Source organism: Fukomys damarensis, unplaced genomic scaffold (genome assembly GCF_012274545.1).
Source record: "Fukomys damarensis isolate Sample0158 unplaced genomic scaffold, DMR_v1.0_HiC HiC_scaffold_25, whole genome shotgun sequence".
Taxonomy (NCBI): domain Eukaryota; kingdom Metazoa; phylum Chordata; class Mammalia; order Rodentia; family Bathyergidae; genus Fukomys; species Fukomys damarensis.
The window spans coordinates 26,226,308-26,250,825 of record NW_022900937.1 but is presented as its reverse complement, the minus strand read 5'-3'; the positions used below and the strand labels follow the sequence as shown (position 1 = coordinate 26,250,825).

Here is a 24,518-nt window from a genome sequence, read left to right as displayed (position 1 = left end):
ACATCTAGAATGAACCCTTTCAGGTGCCCTAGAAGGCTGTCTGGGTCCTCTCACTCCCTCTGCAACTGCAGCTGGGCTATCAGCCTCCTGGGTCACCCTCAGATGCGACCCACCCACAGGACAGTGCAGAGTACCTGGGGTGCTAGGGCTGTTTCAGCCGTGCCTCACACACCCAAGGCCACCCCACAGCCGAAAAGGATGAGCAGAGGCTTGGCCCAGGGTCAGTGTTGGCCCATAGCCCTGGGGAAGGTTTACAGGGTGGACAGAGGAGGGGGTGTCAGTGAGGGTGTGTGGGCTGAACCTCACCTGTAGAGCCGGTAGTTGTAGGGGTTGGACATGAAGTGGGGCCCTGTGGTTTCGCTGAGGCCATAGCCTGCATACAGGCGGATATTGAGGCCCAGGAAGAAGCGCTGTGTCTCAGCAGTCATAGGGGCTGCTCCATAGAAGTTCTTCTGGCACTTGGCAAAGCCCAGCGCCTGGCGGATCCTGGCCAGCACCAAGTAATCTGCCAGCCTGGCTGTGAAGGGCTTCAGGTCACTGTGGGAGAGGAGTGTGGTCCACAGAAGGAAGGAAACACACATGAGAAGATGGGCATTCTGTGGACACTGGATATACTGGCACAGCCATTCTGGGGTCCATGCTGTTTTTGTTTTTATATATTGGGGCTTGACCCGGGGGCCTTGCTCATGCTAAGTGTGTGCTCTACCCCGAGCCACACCCCTCCCCGCATGTTTGTCTGCTATGATTGGTCGGTACCAGGGACATGCATGTAAATACTGGTGTGCATGCATGTGATTGTGTGCAACTGTGCTGTGAGCCAGAGAGTTGGGTAGATACAGGTGTGCATAGACACATGCAGATTGCACACATGCCATGCACACACGCAGAGACTTGGAGTTTGCATTCATGAACTCACATGGACAAAAACATGTGATCCCATCTGAAGCCCACAAGCACTTGATTCAACCATATTCACTCTGCTTCGTGTGCATGAAGTTGGAGGTGCACAGATGCCTCCATGGTTCATGAAACAGGATGCTGTTTCATGGACATGCTGGTCACAGAAACCATTTCACAACTGAAACCCATCCAGATTCACATCACTGACTTTCCAGGCCCTGGGTGGGAATTTAACAGGCAATTGAAAGGGGCGGGGAGAGATGAGAGTCATAGGGTGAGACATAGGAGGGTTGAAAAGGTGGAAACCCGGTCACCTCAGCCAGAGAGCAGGAACCACGGGAGACTGCGGGGCCACTTCTGAGGAGGTGCATTCCCCTCCTGAGGAAGTGATTCAGCCCATCTAGCCTTAACCCACAGGTTCTGAGGTCTCTACTGGGCTGTAGATATGCAGGCCCAGCGGCGGACAGGGCCTCTCCACAGGGCCAGAATGAATGCCCTGGGCAGGAACTGTGCCCTACATTCCCAGCTGGCCCAGCTTCCCCCACCTCTCACCACCAGGCCCTGTACCTGCTGGGGCAGGTGAGATTCTGCTCCAATGTCACTGACATGGCCCACAGCAGCATCTTGCGCCGGATAAACCCAGCTTGAGCAGCTACCTCCTGGATGCGCTCCATGATCTTCTCCCACACGCGTGGCACCCCCATGTGGGATGTGGGCTCCACCTCACGCAGTGTGTTCACCAGGCTCCCCTGTCTCCACGGAGAAGCCTGGGTCAGGAGGTCCTGGAGTCCCCTCACCTGGCCAGGTGTGCCCAGCACACCCACTGCTCACGGAGGGTAGGACGGGCCACATGCCTGCACCCATCATGGGCTGCATGCTGCTGCCTGGGCTTCACTGCTACCCCCTTGCTCTTTGCAGACAGGACGTGGGTGTTGTCTGCATGCCAGGGGGCTTGGTGCTTTAGAAGTAGCTCAGTCCCCTTCCAGGTATAGGGCGAGGACTCTTCCTTCACTACTCTATCAGCACAGCCCTGTTCTGTACACAGTCCTTGCTTTAGGAACAGAGAGGTGACAGCTTGGGCCACAAGATGCCAGGTCAAAGAAACCTAGTGGGGGGTTTCTGTCAGATTTCCCCAATGGTTTGAATAAGGAATCAGAGAGCAAGTGCAGCTGAAGAGGCTGGGATGCAGGAAGGGCTGTGGCCACCTGGTGACTATCGCACGAAGGTCCTCTAAGCAGGTCACCCTTGAGGCACTGGGTCTCAACTCAGTCCGATGTCCTCAGTTTCCCTGTGTGTTTGGTTGTTTGCATCAAACTACACAGTGGCAGCTGAAGCAATCTGTCTGACCGGTGCCACCCACCCACAGGTGCACAGCAGGGCCCACTGACCTTCAGGGCATCAGGCTCTGCAAAGCACACCTGGGCCCCCCACTGGATGCCCGTCCACAGGTCATAGATCTGGGCAGCAATGTGGCTGAGGGGCAGGTAGCTGACCACCACCTCCTGTAGAACTTCAGCTGGCTGGATGTCACCCGCCTGGCTGCCATATCGTGCTGTCCATGTGATCTGAGGTTGGACAGGGCCAGCAGGGTCATTGCCATCCCTGGCCATGCTTACCACCATGGTCACCCTGGGATCTGAGGCTAAACCCCTGGGAACCCCAGAGTGGGCACCACCCTGAGGGAATCTGAAAGCCTGAAATGGGCCCCCCCAGAGCTCTTTTCCCTTGCCTTCACTGGGCTAGGCTGGACTAGGGCCTTCCCAGAGGGAGGTGGGGGTCCAATCCACCCAGCCCATCACACCCATTTGGGACATCAGCCTACATTATCTTGGCTCAACATCACACCCTTGGGGTTTCCAGTAGTGCCCGATGTGTAGACCAAGGCGCAGCACTGGTTGGGTGTCTGGGCCTCGATGATGCTGTCCAGAGTCTCCTCGGGGACTCGGTGTCCCAGCTCCATGAGCTCCTCCATCTGTAGCCAGGTTGGGAACATGGCCAGCACCTTCAGTGGGTGGGTCCACATGGCCCCTCTTCACCCAGGGACCATCCTCCCTACCGTGTACACATTGGCCATCTTTGTGGGAGGAGGTTCCCGGTACATCACCACTGCCTTCAGGTATGGCAAGTTTTTCCAGATCTGCATCAACAGAAGTGAACGGGGTGTCAGCAAGAAACATGTCACATCCTGAGAAGAACCTCATCTGCCAGTGCTTGGCAGGCATCATACAGCAAAGGCCTCTGGCTCTCTGTTCTCTGACCCCTGACCCTCACGCTTTGTTCGTGGTTTCACATTGTGGGAACTTGGAGCAGTAAAGGCAGGGAGGGCAGGAAGAGAGGGAAACCAGCAGCACCAGGGACCTAGCTGACAAACAACGGTTCAGCCACACAGCAGAGCACTGGGTGACCATGGAGGAGTGAGGGATGAGGACAGAAGGGGAGAGTCCTGCTCTGAGATACTACAGAGAAAGTGGACAAGAGGAATGTGTAGACCATGCACACAGCATGCAGCCTTTGCATAAGGTTCAGTGTAGACAGGAGTGAAAACGTGTGTGTGCATGTGAGTATGTAAGGCCAGAAGGGACTCTGGAAGGTTAAACCAGAAACCAGTCAGATCACCGCCTATAAGCACAGGAAGGGAATGGTAGCAACAAGAAAGGGATGGGAATAAACAATATTTTAGTATCTTACAGAATTTTGACTCTGAAATCCAATGAATAGTATCATCATTGGAAAACAAAGTTATGTGAAAAAGGGAAAGCAGATTCCCTAAGACTTGAAGACAACCTGAAAGAAACAACTAGACACCAGGTGGGTGATGTAAACACACACACTCACACTCAGAGAATTGCATCCAGGGGTTCATGACAGCATGCTGTGGCACTGTGACACTCAACAGGCAAAAAAGAATTCCAGGCTTCATTCAGCAGCCCGATTATTAGGAGTGATACCAAGACTATTGGGCTGGGGTCGAGTACTTGCCCAGCATGTGTGAAGCCTTGAGTTCCACCCCCAGCACAAAAATACTGATACTATTATTTGGAAATTTTTTGGTAAAAAATGTGTTGGATGAGGTTAATGTTATTAAGAAGTAATATTTTAAGGTAAGATTTTAAAACACAAGAATAAGCTGGGTGTAGTAGTACATGCCTGTCATCCCAGTACTCGGGAAGCTGAGGCAGGAGGATCACTGCAAGTTCGAGGCCAACCAGGGGCTACATAGCAAGTTAAGGACAGCCTGAACTGCCTAGTGAGACAAAAAGAAAGAATAAAATAAAAGAAGTCAAATAATGTTTGAATCAGAATTATAGCTATGGGGCTGGAGATTTAGCTCAGTGGTTCTGCTGTCTGCCTTGCAAGCGCAAGGACCCAAGGTCCCCAGTGCAACAACAACAACAACAAAAAAGAACTATTGCTGCAAACTCATGATTCAAAGGAACAAAGCTAAGAAATTGCAGACTTCTTGTGAGAAAATGTACCAGTAGAAAACATGTGAATGAAGTATTTAAACTGTTGAAAGAAAAGAGATAAAAAGAAATGAAAGAAGAAAGGAAAGGAGAGGAAGAAGCCTTTTCAACCTAGAATTATAAACCAGATGAAATGCTTAAAAAAAAAAAAAATGAAGCCAAACCTCAGCACTTTACCAGACAATGAAAAGCGGAGTTCACGTGCCATCATCATATCTGTGACAAGCAAGGTTGAGGGTCATTCCCAAGGTAGAAGGAAAATGAGAGCAGATGAAAGCTTGGATCTACAGAAAGGCACTCAGGGTCAGAAATGGCAAATGTGGGTGAATGTAAAAAACATTTTCCTTTTTGTAAATTTCTCTGAAAGAGATTCAACTGTAATGTATCCCAAGGTCTGTAACCTACGTGGAAATGAAATGGGTAGCACAGAGGCAAGCGTGGACACATAGTCCCCTTTCGGCACCCCTGCAGGTACCAACTCCAAGGCACCTGGAGTTGAGTGCAGGAGATGACACTTCTCCATGTGCCCCACACATGTGTCCCTGCACGCTTTACACCAGCTCTACCTGGCTTGTACAAGACAGCATAAATGCTGCCCACACAGTTGTACTGTGTCATCTAGAGAACAGTGACAAGAAAAGTCCATACGTGTCTGTTACAGATGCAGTGTCACCGATATATGTCTACCTGAGGTTAGTGGATCACTGACGTAGACCCCACAGACACAGAGGACCATTCTGCATCACGGGTGACATGGCACAGTATTTGAGATGACACAGTGGGAAATTACAAATGTACAATGCAGATTCAACAGCCAACACTGACATAGCAACAGCACGGCTACGAAGACAGTGGAGAAAAACATGGATGCTCACAAGCAAACAGAAACTGAGCCCAAAGGAAAGAAGGGAAGGAAAAAAGGGAGAAAGAGCAGACCAGACAAATAACCATTTGGGGCATTTATGAAAAATGTTTCAGATTGGATAAAAAAGATAAAACCCAATTACATGCTATCTACAAAAAAACACTTTAAATATAGAGACACAAGTTCAAAGTCAAAGAAATAAAAAATACACATGTCGGCTGGGGACTTAGCTCAGTGGTTCCGCTGCCTGCCTTGCAAGAGCAAGGACCTGAGTTTGATCCCTGGTATCCCCCTAAATACACATGCAAGCCCTAATCATAAGAAACCTAGAGTGTGTATATTACTTTGAGGCAAAGAAAGGTTTGGACAAGAACTAGTACAGGGGATAAGCAGGGACATTTCTTAGTGACAAAGGGCTAACAATCTAAATATCTATGTGTCTAATAACAGGCTCCAAACTATGTGAAGCAAAAACCAATAGAACTAGAAGCAAAAACAAGATAAATCTGCAATAATAATTGGAGATTCTGACACTCTCTGTCTCAGTATTCGGTACACAGAAAACCCATAAGAACATAGAAGACTTAACCAACATTACAACACTGTCAACCAACTTGCCAAGTGATTTATAGAACTTTCCACTCAACAACTGTAGAGTGCACATTTCTGAAATATGCATGGCACAGTCACCAAATGGACCATGATCCTGTCACCATACCTGCTCTGCACACAGGGTGCTTCAGTTATGAGGCAGAAGAGAGTAGCAAGGGCAAGTTCTTCCCTTGGGAAGAATTCTCCCCATGAATTAGCAAGTCAACATTTCCCACCCTCATGCAATAATTAATTCAGGACAAGAGGACCAATGGACAATAAAATCATAAAGAAGGCAGCTGGGTCCAGATGATGCTCAGCCCAGGGAACAGTGGACCTGACATCGCTGGGCCTGGGAGCCACATATTAGGAAGCACCAGGCACCACTCTTGAGATGCCTGCCGGGAAAGTCCTCATCCAAAACACAACAGCCTTTAGATCAACAGGAAATCCAGAGATTAGAGGAAGGAGTTAAAGGGCCTCAAGAGGAAGCCAGACAGATAGGGTGCACACCTATAATCCCAGCACTCTGGGAGACTGAAGCAGGAGTGTCAAATTTGAGTCCAGCCTGGGCAATTTAGCAAGATCCTGCCTCCAAATTAAAAATAAAAAGAGCAGAGTTGAATGCAGTGTGCAGGTCTTAGGTTAAATTCCCAGTACAGCAAAATCAAATAGATAAGTAAATAAACATGAAAGGGCTGGAGATATACCTCAGTGCAAAGCCCTGAGTTCCACCCTGGTATGGGGGTGCTGGGGAAGGACAAAGAGGAAGGCGGTCACACACATCCCGAACCTGAGACAGTGCTGACCTAGTTTCTGCAGCCTGTCTGTGACTCTGTGTGTCACAGCTGTCAGAGTGCCAGGCCCATACCCCAAGTGACTTATTCAGAAGGGCTGGGTGGGGCTGCAGGTTTGTATTTCCAGCACGTTCCCAGGTAATGCCCACTGTGGACCACAGTGGTCTATGTCGTGGGAAACAAAAGGCAAAGCTTTTTCAGAAGATACTTAGGAGGGGCTGGGGATGTAGCTCAGCAGCACTGCACCTGCCTGGCAAGCATAAGGTCCTGAGTTTGATCCCTGGCACCAAAACAAAACAAGACGCTTAGGAGATCTGTACATTCTGCTTGGTTTGGAGCCTGATTTCAATAAATCAACTAAAAAGGGTGGGAGCCCCGATGAAGAACAGTAGCTTCCAGGGGATGGAAAGAGGAATGGTGAGGTTTCTTTGTTGTTGTTCTTGTTGTTTATTTACTTGAAAAGATTTTTTAAGGGGCCAGGGATTTAGCTCAGTGGTTCCACTGTCTGCCTTGCAAGCACAAGAATCCAAGTTCAATCCCCAGGACCAAAAAAAAACAAAAAAAAAACAAAAAAGTTTTTAAAAATTAACACCTAATAATTGCACAGATTTGTAGTATGCTATTTCAATACCGGATGTATTGTGTAAAGATGATGTATTGTGTAAAGATCCCGACAGGGCAATTAGCATAGCTGTCACCTCAAACATTTATGGTTGGCTCAGAGTGAGGCCATTTCACACCCTCTTCTGGCTACTTTGCTTGGAGTTACTTCTTACTGTGGAGTTTCAGCTTGGCAAGACCAGAACTCTGGGATGGATGTTGGTGAGGGTTGCACCACAATCAAATGTTAAGATGGTAGGTATCCTGGCGTGTGTGTTTTACCACAGTGAAAATATTGAAAACATGAAATTATTGCGAAAAAAAACATCGTGTATATAAGGTGATGAGAAAGAACTATTTTACCACAGTGAAGTTACAATGATTATTTAAGAGTGTTTACATTTTTTAGAGAAGCATGAAAGACAGGTTTTACCTTTCAACACTTCTGCACACGGAAAGATCAGAGTGTGGAGTACAGAGAAACACGTCGATAATGACGGGATCTGATGTAGATATGGGTGGAGGGGGTTCTCTCTGTTTTTGTATCTAGAGCCTATGTAATACAGATTTTATCTTAAATAGTAGTGCAAGTGATCATTCCCTACTGTCAGCCTCAGTTTTTCTGGCTGCGGATGGAGAAGGAGGTGGCATTTGGATTAGATCAGTAACCTGCTCCCGAGGAGCATGTTGAATGTACTGGGGGCTCCCCAGCCCTCCCCTCCCCAGATCTCAATATGGGGGGTAACCTGGAGAAATGCGGGGCTCCCTCACTAACAATCCCATGTGTGGCAGCCCAGGTCCTACCAGCATGGCTCTCAGACAAATCTTAAACCACCAAGACCTCAGGTCGAAGCTGGCCCAAGGTTGGGGGAGCCTCAGTTCGCTTGTGACTGGGGCTGTGAACAGTGGCTCAGGGACCACTTGAGGTCACTGGGGTCTCTGAAGCCCCTGAATCTGAGGACATCTGGGCCATGCTAGGTCTTGAGGTGCCTGGGCAGCCAGTACTGGGCATCTCTGCCAACTACTGCCAAGAAACTGGGGTGCAGGAGGTGCTGGCGATGCTCCACTTTCCTCCCTCTAGCACGGATTCAACTGGGCTGCATGGTTCACTCTTATCTGTCCTCTCCCAACGTGAAGTCTTTACCCAGCCACACAGGATGGAGATGATCCAACAGGAGACTGCAAGCACAGGGCTTGGCAAGAGTGGGGCAGAAAAGGGCCCGAGAAGAGGCAGGGCAATCTCCAGGAGGTCCACTCAACAAACCTCTACTGGAAAGCAAAGGCAGGTCTACCACCTGGCAGATGAGACGTGGGCGTGCAGGTGGCTTAGAGCCACCCGTGGGAGCCTGGATATGGGTACAGCCAACCGCTGGGTATGCAATGACAATGTGGGGCCCAGCTCCAGCCCTGTCATGAGTTTCAACATGGCACTGTAAGGCACTAACCACACTCAGGATCCTAGGTGACGGTGTGGGTTTCACTCCATGAAGCTACCTTGCTTCTGAGGGCCTGGCCTTCAGATGGCTTACCTATGTCCCTGGCCAGACTCTGGAGACAACGGAGGTCTCCCTCAGTTTCCCCACAGTGTCTGGGCTCAGGGTCCATAAGGAGCCAGCCACCTCCATGCACATCCTCCATACAGGGACCAGTGTGCTCTGCCTCACAGCCCTATTAGGCTGTTTTGAGGTCCCCATTGTCTCTTGTTTCACCTGTGCTGGTGTCCTGGGCCCAGGACATTCAGAGCCTCATCACCCTGCCCACAGATGCACATGCAGATATTCTGCCCTGAGACCCGGCTACAGCCAGGAGAGGGGACCCAGCTACCCTTGGGCAGGGACCCCTGGCCCAGCTGGCTGCTTTCTGTCATGGGAGGGAGAGTAGGCACCAGCCCTGGACATCTGGGGACCCAGGTCCTGTGGTCATGGGAGGCTAGAAACCCTTGGCCCTGAGGTGGATGCTTCCAGCATCCAAGGCCAAAGGTCAGGTTTGGAGGGTCCTCTGGATGCAGGAGACCTGGGGGCCTTGCAAGCTGCTGGATGCAGCTGGGGCAGAAGTGTCCCCAGGCCACCACCACCCAGTATGGGCACGTGGGCCTTCCTTGAATCAGAGGCCCCTGCCAACACTCTGCTTCCACGCTCCTGGGGTGCATCACTGTCCTTGGTACTTGCTTCCCCTATTCTGTGGCAGCCCTCACACTGCTCCCCACTCCCACTTTCCAGTGAGACTTGGGTCTAAGCCACTCGTACCTCCCCTCCCACCAGCAGAGGCCCAGGCAACCCTGTCCTGACCAGAGGCTGCAGGAGGCAGTGGGCTGGCATGAGTATCAGCCTCACACTGGTGACCCCAGCCTTTCAGCTATCTGGGCCTCAGCTTCCTGACTTGCCAGAGGGAGGCAACCATTACCCAACTGGGCCTGATGTAGTTGGGGTGGGGACTGCTGCTAGGATGAGGGGAGCCCTGACTGGGAGTGGCCACATCCCTGGAGAAGGGGTCCCTCACCTCCACCCAGCCCCTACCCCCAAACCTTCAGGATCTTTTCCAGTTGCTTCTGTGTGTCGACCACGATGATGTTGGCCCGGCAGTCATGGGCAATGTACTGGCAGGCCTCTGGGGAGCTGGTGGTGTAGATGCCGGTGACAATGCCACTGCAGGACACCCAGGGGACTCACACCTGGGCAGGCACAGGGGGCACCCTTGCCCCTACCTGCTCTTTAGCCCTCTCCCAGGAGAGCTCCAGGGGAGAGCACCACTGGGGAGGAAACACGACCTTCCCTGCTCTCTGCCCACTGCCAACCCATTCAGCCCTATCCCTCCCAGTCACTCACCCTGCAAACACAGTGCCCACTGCTGAGAAGAACCACTCAGGGGCATTGAAGCCCAGGATGGCCACACTGTGGGCTCGCTCCAGGCCAAGCTGCAGGAGGAAGGCAGATAGGTGAGTCAAGGCAGCCAGAAAAGGGCAGGGAAAATGATCTCCCTCCCTCGGGGCCTCTGTCCACACTGCAGGGAACCCTGCAGGAAGTCTTGGGGTCCACCCAGACTGAGAATCCCTGGGGATTCATCAAGGCCCCGGGAACCTGGTCATAAGGCTTCGCATGCAAGCTTCCCTTAAATGTGACGGCAGATGACACATGGGCATCAAGAGCCTGGTGCTTGGTAAAACTTCCGTAAATGTAAAATCCCCAGTCCAAGGCCCAGCATGCAGTATTGGCTCAATAAGTGGGGTTGGTTAAAGTTGTGATTTCTAAGGTTTCGCCTGCAGGGAGCTGGGGAGGAGACGAGACCATCCAGGAAATGGTGTGGACAGGGAGGATATGGCTTAACCTCACCTTCAGGAAGCCTTTGGCAGCCTTGCGGGCGATCAGGTAGTACTGGTAGTAGGAGATGCGCTCCCATTTGTCCTGGTGCTTGAAACCCAGTGCGCTGAGGTCCCCGTACTTGTCCAGGGCTTCGTAGAACATGCGGTGCACAGTGTACGGAGTCTGCGAGCAAATGGGGTCCAAGCGCAGGCGGACCCGCCCATCGGCCCTGGTTGTCCACAGAGTCTCCTCTGCAGGGAAAGGATGGCCTGGTCACGCCTGCTCCAGCTGTCCCCAGGGGACTGAGGAAAGCCCAGGCAAGCTTATAACAGCCTTGCTGTGCTGCCCACACTGTGGGCACTGGGCCCCGGGCTAGGTAGGCTTGGGGCTGCCTGGAGGAGGTTGGCCTGGCCTGGAGCCACAGAGGATTGGGACTTTCCTTGTTTCATCTCAGCTGCAGTGTGGTCTTCCTGCCCTGGGAACAGGTGAGGACAGACCCAGTGGGGCAGAGGGTCAGAAGATGGAAGGATCTGGGGACACTGAAAACCACTGGACTCCAGGCCTGGGCTGCCAAGTCTCCAGTGCAGATGAATAGCAGTCAGCGGCTCACCCTCCTTTGGCTCTCATTCAATTCACACTGTGTGGGTCGGGCATTCATTCACAGACAGGCAGCGTGGCTCAGACAGGCTTGGCCTTTTCTGAGGCCACACACCAAAGAAGTGGCAGGAAGACTTGAACTTGGGCATTTGATGCCACAGTCATCCTTGGGACACCTTTCAGGGCCCCACCCAGCCTCTGAGCTTTGGAGGGCTCAAGCTGTGGGCTATAGGTGAAGAGGACAGTCCACTGGGCATATGAGGGTTCAGATGCCTTCACGGAAGGCTGATTCATTTCTCAAGGTGAGTGTGACAACTAAAGGACATAGTGCACAAGAAAGAACCAGTGTACAGCTGGTGTTCAGTAAAGGACACTTTCCCACATCCTCCCTTTCCCAAGGTCTGCAAGCTGCTCACAAAAAAATTCTGAGTGCTCCAGACCCTGTGGGGCCTCTTCTCTCAGGTGAAGGTGGCCTTCTAAGATGACCCTGGGGCTTCTGGCCAGCCCCACCCAGCTTCGGAGGTGGCACCATCAGGGTGCTGCTCCTGGCTTTCATCCAGGGGATACAGTGAGAAGGGCACCCATACCCCTCCCCTGTGCTACGGAGGCTATGTGCCGACTCTGAGCTCTCAGGATGGAGTCAGGTTCCTGGGGCAAGGCCAGGAATGAGGGACCAGGAGATGCAACCAGGCCCAGTCTGGCTCACGGCAGCCTGTGAAACACGCAGGCCAGGCCAGGGTGGGTGCAGAAAGAAGGTCCCTTGTTCCCTTCCTGCCTGGGCAGAACCTGGGCTGTGCAGGCCAGCGTCTACGCTGTTCTGGAGACAAGGTCCCCACAATGGCCTCTGCTGGAGCCAGTCCCCGGGTAGAAGCAAGAGCTGCTCCACCACTCCGCTCCTTCCTCCCGGAACCTGGTCCAGGCCCTGCCTCACCAAGGCGGAAGGAGGATGGACTGTGAGTTAGGTTATGCTTGGGCCCAGAGCATTGGTTCTGCCATCTTGGAGAGTCTCCTCCTCTCCCATGCACTGAATAAAGTGTGCATGTGGGGTGAGGATGTGGAGAAGCTGGATCCTCACATGGTGCTGGTGGGGATGCCCATTGGGGTAGCCACACGGGAGAACAGCTCACCAACTCTCAATGAATTAAAGTAGATTTACCATGTCGCCCAGCTGAGGCACTCCTAGGTATCTACTGACTTGAGGAAAAGGAAAATACAGGTCCCCACAAAGACTTGTAGATGGTCACAGCAGCATGACTCATAACAATCAAAAAGTGGGAACAGCCATCTGTGGTAGGGCATGGGTGTCATCTTAGCACTCTGGGAGGCTGACGAAAGTATGAACCAAGTCTAGGCAATTTAAGAATTTAGTAAGACCTTATCTCAAACACCCCCACACACAAATGCCTGGGGATGTAGCTCAGTGCAAAGGCCTGGAGTCCAATTCTCAGTATTATATAAAAAAAAGAAGAAAGTAGAAACAACCTAAATGTCCATAGACTGGTGAGGGAAAAGTAAAGTGTGTTTTATCTGTCCAGTGAAATACAATTCTGCCCCAAAAAGGACAGAGGTACTGATACTGCGCAACATGGATACAGTTCAAAGCCTGCACAGTGACAGAGGCCAGAGGCAAACAGCCAAATGTGTCACAATTCCAATTACACGATGCACCCAGAAAAGATAGACAGAAGACTGGTGGCTGTCTGGGACTGGGATGAGTAGAGGGCATGACCACAAAACAGGAACAAGGAACCAAAAAACAGGTACAGGGGATACTTTGGGAGTTCAGTGGACCTTTGAGTTACAACTAGCCTGACATGGGAACAACTTGGGTTACAGCCAGAATTTTAGCTTTAACTTATGAACAAAGTTTTGAGTTACTATCCAAATGCTGGCCACTTGTGCTTCCAGATGGTCTCAGATACAGATTGGGGGGTGATACCAGGGATCAAACTCAGGACCTTATGCTTGTAGGCAGGCAGAAGAACCACTGAGCTAAATCCACAGCAGTCAGATACAGATTTAACCCTTAAGGAACATTACAACATCCTTTCCTGCATAGGGTTAAGAAATCCTGGGCCAACGTCTCTCTAAGGACACTGAGATCTACCTATATATACAGGAGAGAGACTTTGCAGGCTATGTAAGGAGGCTGAGCCTTCAACTGGCCAATTTGAGCTACAACTAGTCCTCTTGAATGAAATGAGTTCATAAATCAAGGATCCACTACAGTGAAAATATTCTAAAAATTAGATTGTGAAAATGTGCTGAAGGCTTTTGAACTGCACATTTCAAATGAGTAAATGCAGTGGCACAGATTATATCTCATTGGAAGATGGCTGGCCTCCCAGGGGGCACAAGGACTGGGAGATGGCCCCCTGTTACGCCCCGGGAGTCCGCAGGCCTAATGCTGCCCTTGCTGTTCTCTCCTCATGCAGCACAGAGCCTTCCTGCCACCCCTGGGCACTTCTAGGAGAAGCACATGGCCTGCCATGCTCACCTGTGCCAGGTGCCAAGAGAAGCAGGGGTGACTTTGAATCTTGTGACTGCTGCTAGATCCTCCCTCAGGCCAACGGTTATTGCCTTTTTTAACAACAAGAGTATACTTGTCCTAATATATGATCTAGAAGCCTGTAATATAAAAGTCCTGGGCCCAGAGCAGAGGCCAGGGTACTCAGGAGGAAGGAGTGGGCTCCTTCCTGTCCCCAGCCCTGGGACTCAGCCTTCTGCTCTCCACCTCACCCTCGTCCAGAGGACAGCCAGATAATGAGACAAGACATGTTGCTGACTGGCACAGAAAAAGATGAGCCCACGCAGGACCTGCCCAATGGAACCCCCATCCTGCGGAGCCCAGCAAGGCCCCATCCTGATTAACATCCCTCTGACCTGAGGCCACCACAGTTCATTGGTGCCGACTGCGGAGCCTGCCCTTTGACTTGCAAGTTTGTTGTGGTTTTTCTTTTTGGTACCAGGGATCAAACTCAGAACCTTACACTTGGAAGGCAGGTATGCCGCCACTGAGCTAAATCCCCAGCCCCACGGACTTGCAAGTGGAAAGAAGGGAAGACAAGCTGGGTGTGGTCATGGTGGGCTGCTGAGGCAGGAGGATCACAAGTCAGAGGCCAGCCTGGGCAACTGGGTGAAATTCTGCCTCAAAATCAAAATAAAAAATGGGCTGGGGATGGAGCTTGGTGTGAAGGTCTGAGTTTAATCCCTAGTACTGCTAAAAACAACAATGAAGGGGCCAGGGATGTAGCTCAGTGGTGCCACGCCTGCCTGGCAAGTGCAAGGTCCTGAGTTTGATCCTTGGTAACTGGGAAATAAAAAAAGGCAATCTACTACCACAAAACTCAATAAAGGAGGAAGAGGAGGCAGGAGAGGAGGAAAAGGAAGGAGAGGAAGAGGAAAAAGGGATGACAGGTAGGGTCCCAGCCTGGGGGCTGTACCCCCCATCTTCCATGCCCACGCATGCCCGCTTGTTCACATTGTGCCCTTTTCCAACTTCCCCTCCAGACAAAGGAGAAATCTCTGGACAGCGAGCTCAAGGTCCAGGTTCAGGTTCTGGCAAAGCAGGCATAGCAGTCAGCAGTCCCAGGCCTGGTGCTGAGCCTTGGATGTTGGCCCTGCTGCCTTAGCATGTGAATGACCCTGAGCTTCAGGCCGTGCTGTAGCCCTGAGGTCACAGCACAGGCACACAGCCCTGCTGGAGGGTTCGGGCAGTGGAGACTGGGACAGCCAGGGCCTCTCTCTCTCAGGACTTGCACAGGTCAGGATGCCACACTGGAGAAAGAAGTAGCAGAAGACACAGCACAGCGGTAGGGTGGTGAGAAGTGGCAGCACCAGCAGCTGCAGCAAGAGAGGAGCAGAGTCTGAAGGGAGTCAGAGCAAGGAGCCTCAAGTTCTGCTTGTTCCAACCCTGGGCCTTGCTCACTCTCTGCTTCTTTCCCGCCCTGCCTGTCCTCAGCCTCCATCTCCTGAAGCCATTGGAACTCATCTGCCAACCTCCTCAGGATTCTCCCAAGGGAAGAACCAGAAGGAGCAAAGACCAGCCAGGCAGATGGGCTGTCTCACCAAAGGCAGAAGGTACGCAAGATGGGGCAAGCACTGAACAACAGCCTTCCTGGAGGTTGGCAGTGCCTATCAACGGGCTTGGAAAAGGGCTATCCTGGCTGTCACCCTTAAGAAGTTCGATGACAATGACACATGCACAACAAAAATGTGAATGTGCCGTCTTCACAGCTCAGCCAGGAACAGCCCCAGGGTTCATCGGGGGTGACAGGTGGGATTCACTATGATGGGTCTTGGTTAGGGTTCCAGGCAGCCACTCCTCAAGGACAACCCAGGGTTAATTTCACTTATTCTTTCTGCAAACACCTATTTGCAAGCTCCATGCCTGCATAGAAGCCCAGAGTTTATTTAGAAAGAGTAGAGCGCAGTGTCTTGGGCTCCCACAATGTGCTAAGCCTTCAGCAATACTATGTTCTGTTCTTTTAATTGTTTTGTTTTCATGTTTTATATGCACATTTATTTGTCCCCTTTTTACTTGATAGCATACTGTGACCATTTCCTCCATCATTAAATGTTCTTTTACTGTCTCAGTGGCTGCCTGGAAGGAAAATTATGAGCCGGCCCTGGTCTGTGGCCCCTCTCGGCCTGTGTGTTTGGGTCTGCTAGGGTGGGGAGACTGCAGAAATCAGGCTGGGTCTCCAGTCCTACAAGGAGTACCTTTCTCCCTGTCTGGTTCAGTGAGGTCACAGCCATGCTCTCTGTCCCACACCCAAACCAACGTCACTGTTGCAATAGAAAAACTGGGTCAGGACCCATCTGGTTCCCATCAACAAGTAAGGCAACCACCAACGCAACAGGCATAACTCCACAAGGCGACCAGCAATAAGTCCACAGTACAACCAACCAAGGACCGTGGCCGGAAGTCTGCTCCAGCATGACAGCTGGCACGGAGAGCTGGTCCCTGAGGCTGGTATTCTTTGCCCTCCCTCCTACCCGCTCCGTTTCCTGGCTGACCAGCCTGAGTCTTATCAATCTGCCCATTATGCTAGGAGTGCTCGGAAGCATAAGTGTGCTCTCCGGGGCTCTGGGACTAGGGCATCCAAACAGCAGAGGAAGTCACTCAGTTTTCTGGGAAAGAGGAAAATACCAGAGCGGTGTGGGGGTGGTGCAGGCCTTTGCTGCAGTCTGTGGGAATGGTGGAGTGGGTGGGAACACCATGCACTGTGCAGACGCTGGGAGGGACAAGGAGGCACAGATCTCTCCAGGGCGGGCTCTGCAGGGCCTGTCCCCACATGGGAGCCTGTGTGAGGGCTGTAGTGTCTGGTTGGCCAATGCCTAGCACTCTGGAGGACACAGAAAGGAAGAGACAGTACTGGCCTCAGGTGTGACAGGGATAAAGTCAAGGGTCCCGGACAGACTGGCCGTAAGTGCCTTGGCACAGCGACACAGTGTACTGGCCAATGAACCACCAGCTCACTCCTCAGCGCTTAGCAGAAAGGTCCTTGCAGCTGCCAGCTACCCCCTAGGGTTCTCATGAGGACAAGAGCTGGGGGCCAGGCCAATGGCAGGGTCCCAGAATTACTGTGTGGATGGACAAGATGACTTTTAGGGACCCTCCAGGTCACTATCCTAGCTCTGGGGTCTGCCCCCACGATCCCACTTCTCCAGGCCTGGGCAGAGCATGGAGAAGGCAGCTGCTGCCTGTGTGGGTAAACAGGGAGATGTACAGGAGGCAGTGGAGTCCCACATCTGGGAAGGATGGAGTCTGGGAGGCATGGCTACCCCCATCCTGCACAGGCAGGTCCCGAGGGGACAGCAGGTGGGGACACCAGGCAGGAGCTGTGAATGTACAGCAGGTAGGGGGATCTTGATCCTGGGGGGCTCCCAGAGGCTCCCTTTTCTGCATCTGCCCCCCTGAACAGATGAGGAGCCACCTCGTGTTTCCAGCCCCACTTCATAGAGGCAGAAAGGATAGGGTATCCTCTGCCTAGTACTGACCCCTGGCCCCCTTCTGAGCCTCTCACAGAGCTCCCTGGGGTGGGGGGGCATCCTATTCCTCTGCTGTAACCCACACACCACGTATGCCCTGGGGCCATAGAGGCAGGTGCAAGTGACAAGAGGAACCAGTGAATGCACTGGTCTCTAGCTCTGAGCTCCAGATATGAGGCTCCAAGGGGTGTGGGGTGGGGCTGACCCTGGCCTGTACCACCGTCAGCTCTGCCCACCACGACTCCCCGGCCTCCCTTCTCCAGCTGGGGCAGCTCTGGGTGTAGACTGGAGACCAGAGTACAGGGACCCTTAAGAGGCCCAGGCAGCCTCTGAGGGCTCCTAGGTGAACTTTACTTCTTATCACCAGTCCTCGGTGGGGAGTTCTCAAGGGTGGACCTTGCATTTCATACCCAGGCCCAAGGGCTCAAGGTCAGAGGGCAGCAGGGGTGGCCCTTTCCTCCAGGGAGATCTCCTTACCCCGGTGTCAGTGGCCAGGTGTCCCTCCTCTGCCCATCTGTGCCATTGCCCAGTGCCTGTCTCCCTGTAGACTGGAAGATACTGGAGAGCAGGACAGGCTCATCTGGCTCAGCACCCCTGCTGGTCTCCAGCTCCTTAGGGGACACTACTCCAGGCCTCTGACGGGACCTGCTCTGAGGCACCCTGCCGGTGCCTGTGCCTGCGCCTATGCCTGTAAATGCTGCCGGCTAACAGTGACTGAGGTCAAGTAGCTGTGGCCCACAGGGCTTAAATGGAGAGGGAGGGTACAATGTCATGCCCACACTCCGCCTTCCTGCCTGGGGCTCTACTGTGCCTAGGTCCCCAGGTGCTGATGTTGCCCTTTAAGCCTCACAGGGAAGCCATCAGAAGGCCAAGGGCAGAGTCCTAGTGGCCTAAATTGCTGAGGCACCATGGTCAGAGGGACAGGTGTGGGGCTGCCTGGATCTGCTGGCCCTGTTCAAACATTCTCCAAGGTCAGGGGTCCTCTCTGGCCCAGCTCCTGACCCTGTCCTAAGAGGCCATGTCCTCTCAGAGACCACCAGGCCAGACCCCTGCCGAGGCCACTAGACACTAGACAGGGGACAGCTAGTCTGAGGGTGGCAGCAAGCCTAGGGGTTGGGGGCCTGGCATTTGGTCTTCAAGGAGCCTTGCAGCCTGAAGATACTGTGCCTGACCCCTGACTACACCTCCCTTCATCCTGAAGCTCTTTTGTGCCTCAATTTCTCCACTGAGAATGGGCATAGTGACCTGAGACAAGGCTTAGAACACACCAAATAAATCCTGGGCCTGTCCTTGTCCACTGGAAGGCAGCTATGCTCACCACTACACCACCAACGCCTGTCCTTATCCACTGGGACCCAGGAAAGCCCAGCCAGAAGAAAAGGGAACTCAAAGCCTGTGCTCTGGTTCTGGCCTCATTCCCTTTGCTGCTTCCTGCCCAGGTGATCTCCCTGTGAACATGATCAGCCACTTCTCCAAACACACAGGCCCTAAGCACAAGGGAAACACAGGTATAGCCACACAGTCATCCTACAAGACACAGGAGGCTTTCTCATAAGATACAGGAGGCTATCCTATAAAATAACCAGAGGTAACCCTATATGACACCCAGAAGGCCATCCTGTAAAATACCTGGCCAGCTTACACATAGCCACCCAAAGGCAACTGGCTTCCTCCTACCACTCCCACACAGAGGCCCAGGAGTGGGTGACCCTGAGGGTCCTGGTACGTGGTATGTCACAGCCAGGAAGACCAGTAAAAGGGCATGCTCTTAGCCCCTAGAGGTACCTGGAGAGGGGCAGAATGAGGTCCACGGACAGCACAGATGATGGGGGCAGTGGACCTCTGAGCTCCTGTTGTTTCTTTCTTTTTTAAAAAAAATGTTTGTGCTACAGTATTGCTCTGTGGCCAATGAAAGTGAACAAACATTCATTATTATTATTATCATTATAGTTCTGATGACTCTGCATTCTCAGATGTGTGTTATCTAAAGGGAAGGTTGCTTGAGAGCATGAGAGTCTCCAGCCTCCAAGATACACACCACTGGCCTCACTGCCTCTGACCTGTGCCCAGGTATCTTGGCCAACACACCCAATGCCAACTCAGTGGGCACCGGGGCCAGATTGGGATGAGGTCCAATTCGCTCCCCGATCTCTGGTTTTGCTCCTTTCCAAACTTTCTGAACTCTTCCCCCACTGCCTCTGGCACGTCTAGCCCTGATGAGAGCCACAGCAGCCAAGAGGGCTAGAAAGTGGCATCCCTGGGAGCTGGAGAGTGGCAAGACCTCCTTGGAGGTCCCAGGGTTCTGCACCATGACACAATCATCCCCAGAACCTGGCACGGCTCCATCCAACATCCCACAGCCATGATGCTCACCTGGACAGTCCACCTGCACATCCTGGGACTTCTCTGGGGCTGAGAGCTGGAGACCATGGCTCAGGGACTCTCTGGAGATTGTTTGTCCGTCAGTCTGGAAGCTGGTAGAGAACACAGTTGGAATATGCTGGCCCAGGAGGCAGCTCAGCATCCCAGGATGACACTGGTGTTGCTGCCTCCTGCAGACCCCCAGGGCATCTACAGAGGGCTCCCAGAGGGTTGGGGGACAGGAGCTCGAGTCCCACAGAGCCAATCCACCCTGCTTCAGCCTCCCACAGCCTCCAGGGGTTCCTGTGGAAGAAACTCAGCTCTGCTGCACTTGGCTTGCTGTGTAGCCTTGGGCAAGTCCACACCTGTCTCTGAGCCCAGTGTTCCCATCGCGACAAGGGGTTGGGAAAGCTCCTCCTACTCCCCATGCCCACCAGTCTAGGCCATGCTGGAAAACTCAGACTGGAGCTGGTGTTCCACTGAGAGATCTTGGGGGATCCCATGCAGTCCCTAGTAGAGGCCTCCTGGACAGTGGTTGGGCTGCATCCTAATAGGCACAGGCTTTCCCAGGGCTCCTGAATGATCATCAGTACCTTAGGGTTTACCTGGCCACACCTCAACCTCCTGGGTGGTGAGTGGGTTGTTTTCAGTACACACCTCAGGCCTGTACCAGGCTGCAAGCTTGCACAACCCCAAGGACACATATGTAGTCATCAGCCACGTAAACAGAGTCCACTGGAGTCCCACCTGTCAGGGTGGGGTTGGCCCTGTCCCTACCCAGTTCCCATGTGGATGGGCCAATTACCTGCTTCGTACATTCGGCCTTACTCCTTGCTGGTACTGCAGGTTCAAACTAAGTTTTCGAACACACCCAGGCCCAGGCCCACCTGGCAGCAGTCTGCTTAAGAACCTGGGATAGGTTTTAAAGCAAAAGATATAAGGAGGTGATGAAGAAAGTGGGAAGGGGGTCGTGTGGGGACTGGACAGGTCCCCTCCTGGCCTGGACCACAGGACTAGGGCAGCCTGTTGGTATGGCAACCTAAAGCAGGGGAAGATGGCCAAGTGTGCTTCTGGGGTCTGCTATGCTGGAAGGTTTCTGAGCACTATGGAACCTGCAGACTTTGGGTCACTAGGTAGTTCCACTGCTCCCAGGACTGTCAGGGAGAAGCAGTTCCCACCTGACGATAGAGAAGACTGAGGTTAACACAGCACTGAGCTCTGGCAACAGCAGGTGACAAAGGGCCTTGTATACAAGGAGGGATCATGACCCTGGTTAGCATCCTCATGTGAGCTTGGGTCCTCCAAGATGGGACCAGGCAAACCCCGGGCTCAGAGTCATCAGCTAGGAGTCACCCCCAAATTATTCAGGCTGTAATCTCTCCCATCTTAACTGCCTCCTACAAACAAGGCTGTTGGTAAATCCTCACCATGAAAGTAAGGCGGCACTTCCCCACCTAATTAACTCTGTGTAAACTGGCTCTGGCTTTTAAATAGCTAAATAAAGAACAAATATGAAAAGACAGTGCTGGAGGAAGCCAGGAAGTCTGGGCCAAGCTCACACACCTCAGTGATTAGGGTTCCTGACCTGTTTATGGGGCCAGGTGGTGGAATCATCTTCTGGACAAAGTCATTGTCCAGCAGCCCGGATCTGCTGTCTCCCTCCTTCCAGGAAGTGGGTACCCTGCTCCCCACAGAGACACCCCTGCAGTTGGCCCACAAAAGGGTCTTAACTCTACTCTCTGCTCAAAGAATTTGGGGCACTGATTAAGAGAAAGTCAAAATCGAATTTCCTAAATGAACCTTGCTCTTGGCCCTGCTAGGGCCTTTGAGACTGGGTCCCTTTAAGGGGATGTCACCTGGATTAGAAAGTGCTAATCCAAACCACATACAGCTAGAACCCTCTGTCCCTCCTCAATGTGGTGGCCGCCTTACACATTGTCACTGCTGTGGGCCAGGCTGTTTCAGTCTTTATTCCTTTCCTGCTTCACCAGCAGCCTTCCTGCCAGTGTGCTGCTCCTAACAATTGTCTCCCACCCACTCGCACTTTGTTCCCAAAGCAGAACAGGAAACAGGACAACCAAGCTTGTTAAAGTGCTAGGCAAAGTGAGAGATGTGCAGAAAGGAACGGAACCTATCACCGAAACCATCACCGTGTCCTCACAACCCCGTTCGGTTGTCATTAGTGCCCACGTGGGAAGCAGAGGCCAGTGAAAGACACCAACAAGTGAGGCGAGATTCCTGTCTCTGTGACCATAACGAGCCTCTCAAGGTGATTAACATTTCACTCCTGTCATTCTGGAAAAGTATGCACCTGGAATGCAGTGTCCCCCAAAGCGGGCAGTTGTCCAGAGGAGGATGGCACCCCAAGTAATACAGTGACAGCAAGGGTGGATAGAGGGGAGCAGACTGCTTTGGTTCTGAACTCCTGGAAGGAGGAAAGCCCTGAAAGGAGGTCCCCTCTACCTCACCACAGCCCACCTGAGAATGTCCTCCTTGCCTTACTGTCCTCCATGGAAACGAACCAATCCCACTTCTCCAGGGCCTCCCAGCAGCAAGAAAGCTGAGGCCTGGTGGGATGGGACGCAGCAGGTAGGGAAGCCTGCATCTCATCTTTCTCAGCCATCTCCCCGCTCAATATCCTCTCTCTCCTATCTGCCACAGTCTCCCCAGCTTTCTTCCACCCCTCTGTCAGGAAGTCCTCCTGGATTTCCCTGTCACCCTTGGGGTGGGGAGGTGGGGGCTCTGAAGGCTGCCCGTGGTTCACGCAGCTCTGGGGAGCTTTATCCAATGCTGTCCTCACCGTTGCAGTGGCCACTTCCCAAGGTGTCCCTCTGATGCATGCATGGAGGAGAGCCTTCTTTTTCACCCCCTGGATGAGGGTCCCCCTTCCCACCTATTTCTGTCCCTTCTTTTACCTGCATCCTGGCAGCTGTGGCACTGATCAGCGTGCAGCAGCTGCTCAGTGGATGTTTGTGTGAGTCAGTCTGGCACTGGGGCTGCCAGAGTCTGCCTGCCTGGGTTGGAGTCACTAATAGGCTGTGTGACTAGCTAGATCACCGAGCCTCTCTGAGCCCTGGCTCCTGCCTCCATCCTGTGCTCTCTGTGAAGATGACAGGCAAGCAGTGCTTCGTGCACAGTCAGCTCTCATCATTATGGCGGCCAGGCTGTCTTTTTTGAACAGGAAGATTCGTGGTTGAGATTAGGGGATGACAGAGTAGAGTGACAAATCCCATACCCAAGTCTGGGGGACTGAGTGCTGTACTTGGTACTTCCCCTGGGAGGCGTAAGGTTCTTACACAGTCCTGAGGAGGAGGCTGGCGGGCCTGAGCAGAAACACCTTGGGCATGGTCCCTGCGGGGGGCCTCACCCCACGAGCTCACCAGGGAGAGAGGGAAAGCCTCGGGGGTGCACGAATCACCGTCCCCAGAGAGCCACAGCAGCCCCAGTGAGCAGGGAGGCCACACTGCCCTGCAACAGAGACACAGGTGAGTCACAGCCAGCCTGGGGGCATGGGCAGTGCCCTGCTTTTGGGCTGACTCATAGCCCCTTGGCGGACACCTGACTGATTTCTTGCTCTGTAAACCCACAAGCCAACCCAGACAATCAGATCCAGAATAGGAGGCAGCTGCCTTGTTAAGGCTCTGGGCTCTCCTTCCCAAGATGAGCAAACATCAGATTCACAAAGCCTCTGACCATAGCCCTCTGCCCCGCTGCTGCTCCAAGCCCTCACCTCCCTGCCAGGGCGAAGGGAGACCTGTCCCCTACCCACCAGGTCAGAATGTGCTGCACACAAGGTGTTGTCTGGATACCTACCCATCCAAAACCCCAAAGAGAAGCAGATTGGCTCCTCCAGATCCCATGGTACTGGCCACAAGTTTCCTCCCTGTATCTACACTGATGCTCCCCATAGCAACGGTATAGTCTGAATCCACGCTGATCCCCCACAACCTTGCCCAGCAGAGCCATGCACCTTTCCCCTTCTCTCTGGTCTTAGGGGTGGCCTTACCTCACTGACCAGGCCTCTGGCTGCTCTCTCCTGGTCCTGATGCCTGGCTTGCCTTCCCCCACCGGAGACTCATGGCAGAAGTCCTGCCAGGGAGGTCTGGCCACTCCCTGCTTGTGGCCGCTGAGCTCTGGGCTCAGCACCCCTCGCTCCTGCAGCTAAGGCATGGTGAATCTAGCTGTGCAGTGCCCCAGGTCCCAGGTGACGAGAGGGAGGCTGGGCAGAAGTGGGGACACGCCCCAGCCCGCCTGGGGCTGCTGGCGAGGTGTGGCCCTGGGTACCTCTGGCCCACCTGGCACCAACCCCAGCTGCCCACCCATGGTCTCTTACATAATAGGGCGGGAGGCAGGATAGGGACCTGCTGGTTCAGTAGGAGAGGCGCTTGCTGGCCATCATCTGTAACAGCCTCAGGTGTGATTGCTGCCACCTCAAGCCCTTGTACCTGGGAGCCAGCTGGGCCTGGCGCTGGGCGGGAGGCTGGGCTTGGTGTGCCTTCTTTCTAGTTCACTAATAAGCACACACACGTGTGTGGCTTCTAGTGTCCTGTCCTGCAGGTTTCATTAGAGCCTCATTTTCCAGAGGCAGCAATGGGAGCCCAGAGAGCTCCAGCCTTGCTCAGTGTTAAACCTTGGACCCCATTCACCATGACAAAAATCCCCACACCCCTTCCCTCTGTGCTCCAGGAACTGGCAGGTTTGTAGGAGGAGCTGAGCCTACCAGAATCTTCTAAATCTTGGGTCTCTGCTCCCTGGAGAGTCCCTTGCCACCCACCCTGTGTCTCTTGTCTCTTCTATACACTAGAGCTCCCTATGGGTGCCCCTGGGTGCCTGTCCCCTATCACCCTGGGGAGTAGGCCTATCTCTTTAATTATCACTCACGTCACAACTCCAAATCCTAAACTGCCTCGAGGGTGAGTGGGATTGGATGAGGCAAGAAAAGGGAGGCCACTGTGGAGGCTGCCCCTGCTGGTGTTAAGGAGGAATTTTAAGCCCTTAATTTGTTTTCATTTCTTTCTTTCTTTTCTTTTTTTTTTTTTTTTTTTTTTTT

The 24,518-nt window shown here is 53.0% G+C and overlaps 1 protein-coding gene across 1 annotated transcript in view; it reads right to left on the bottom strand.

The window, feature by feature from the left end:
* Positions 1 to 24,518, bottom strand: part of Acsbg1 (acyl-CoA synthetase bubblegum family member 1) — a 40,425-nt gene that overhangs the window by 7,394 nt on the left and 8,513 nt on the right. Inside the window, exons 2-10 of the mRNA XM_010619486.3 lie at positions 19,481 to 19,581; positions 10,547 to 10,767; positions 10,043 to 10,131; positions 9,742 to 9,862; positions 2,957 to 3,037; positions 2,723 to 2,872; positions 2,289 to 2,465; positions 1,468 to 1,649; positions 307 to 537 (exon numbers count right to left, since the gene is read on the bottom strand). Coding sequence (XP_010617788.1) covers positions 307 to 537; positions 1,468 to 1,649; positions 2,289 to 2,465; positions 2,723 to 2,872; positions 2,957 to 3,037; positions 9,742 to 9,862; positions 10,043 to 10,131; positions 10,547 to 10,767; positions 19,481 to 19,581 — 1,353 coding nt within the window. The remainder of the gene's footprint in view (positions 1 to 306; positions 538 to 1,467; positions 1,650 to 2,288; positions 2,466 to 2,722; positions 2,873 to 2,956; positions 3,038 to 9,741; positions 9,863 to 10,042; positions 10,132 to 10,546; positions 10,768 to 19,480; positions 19,582 to 24,518) is intronic.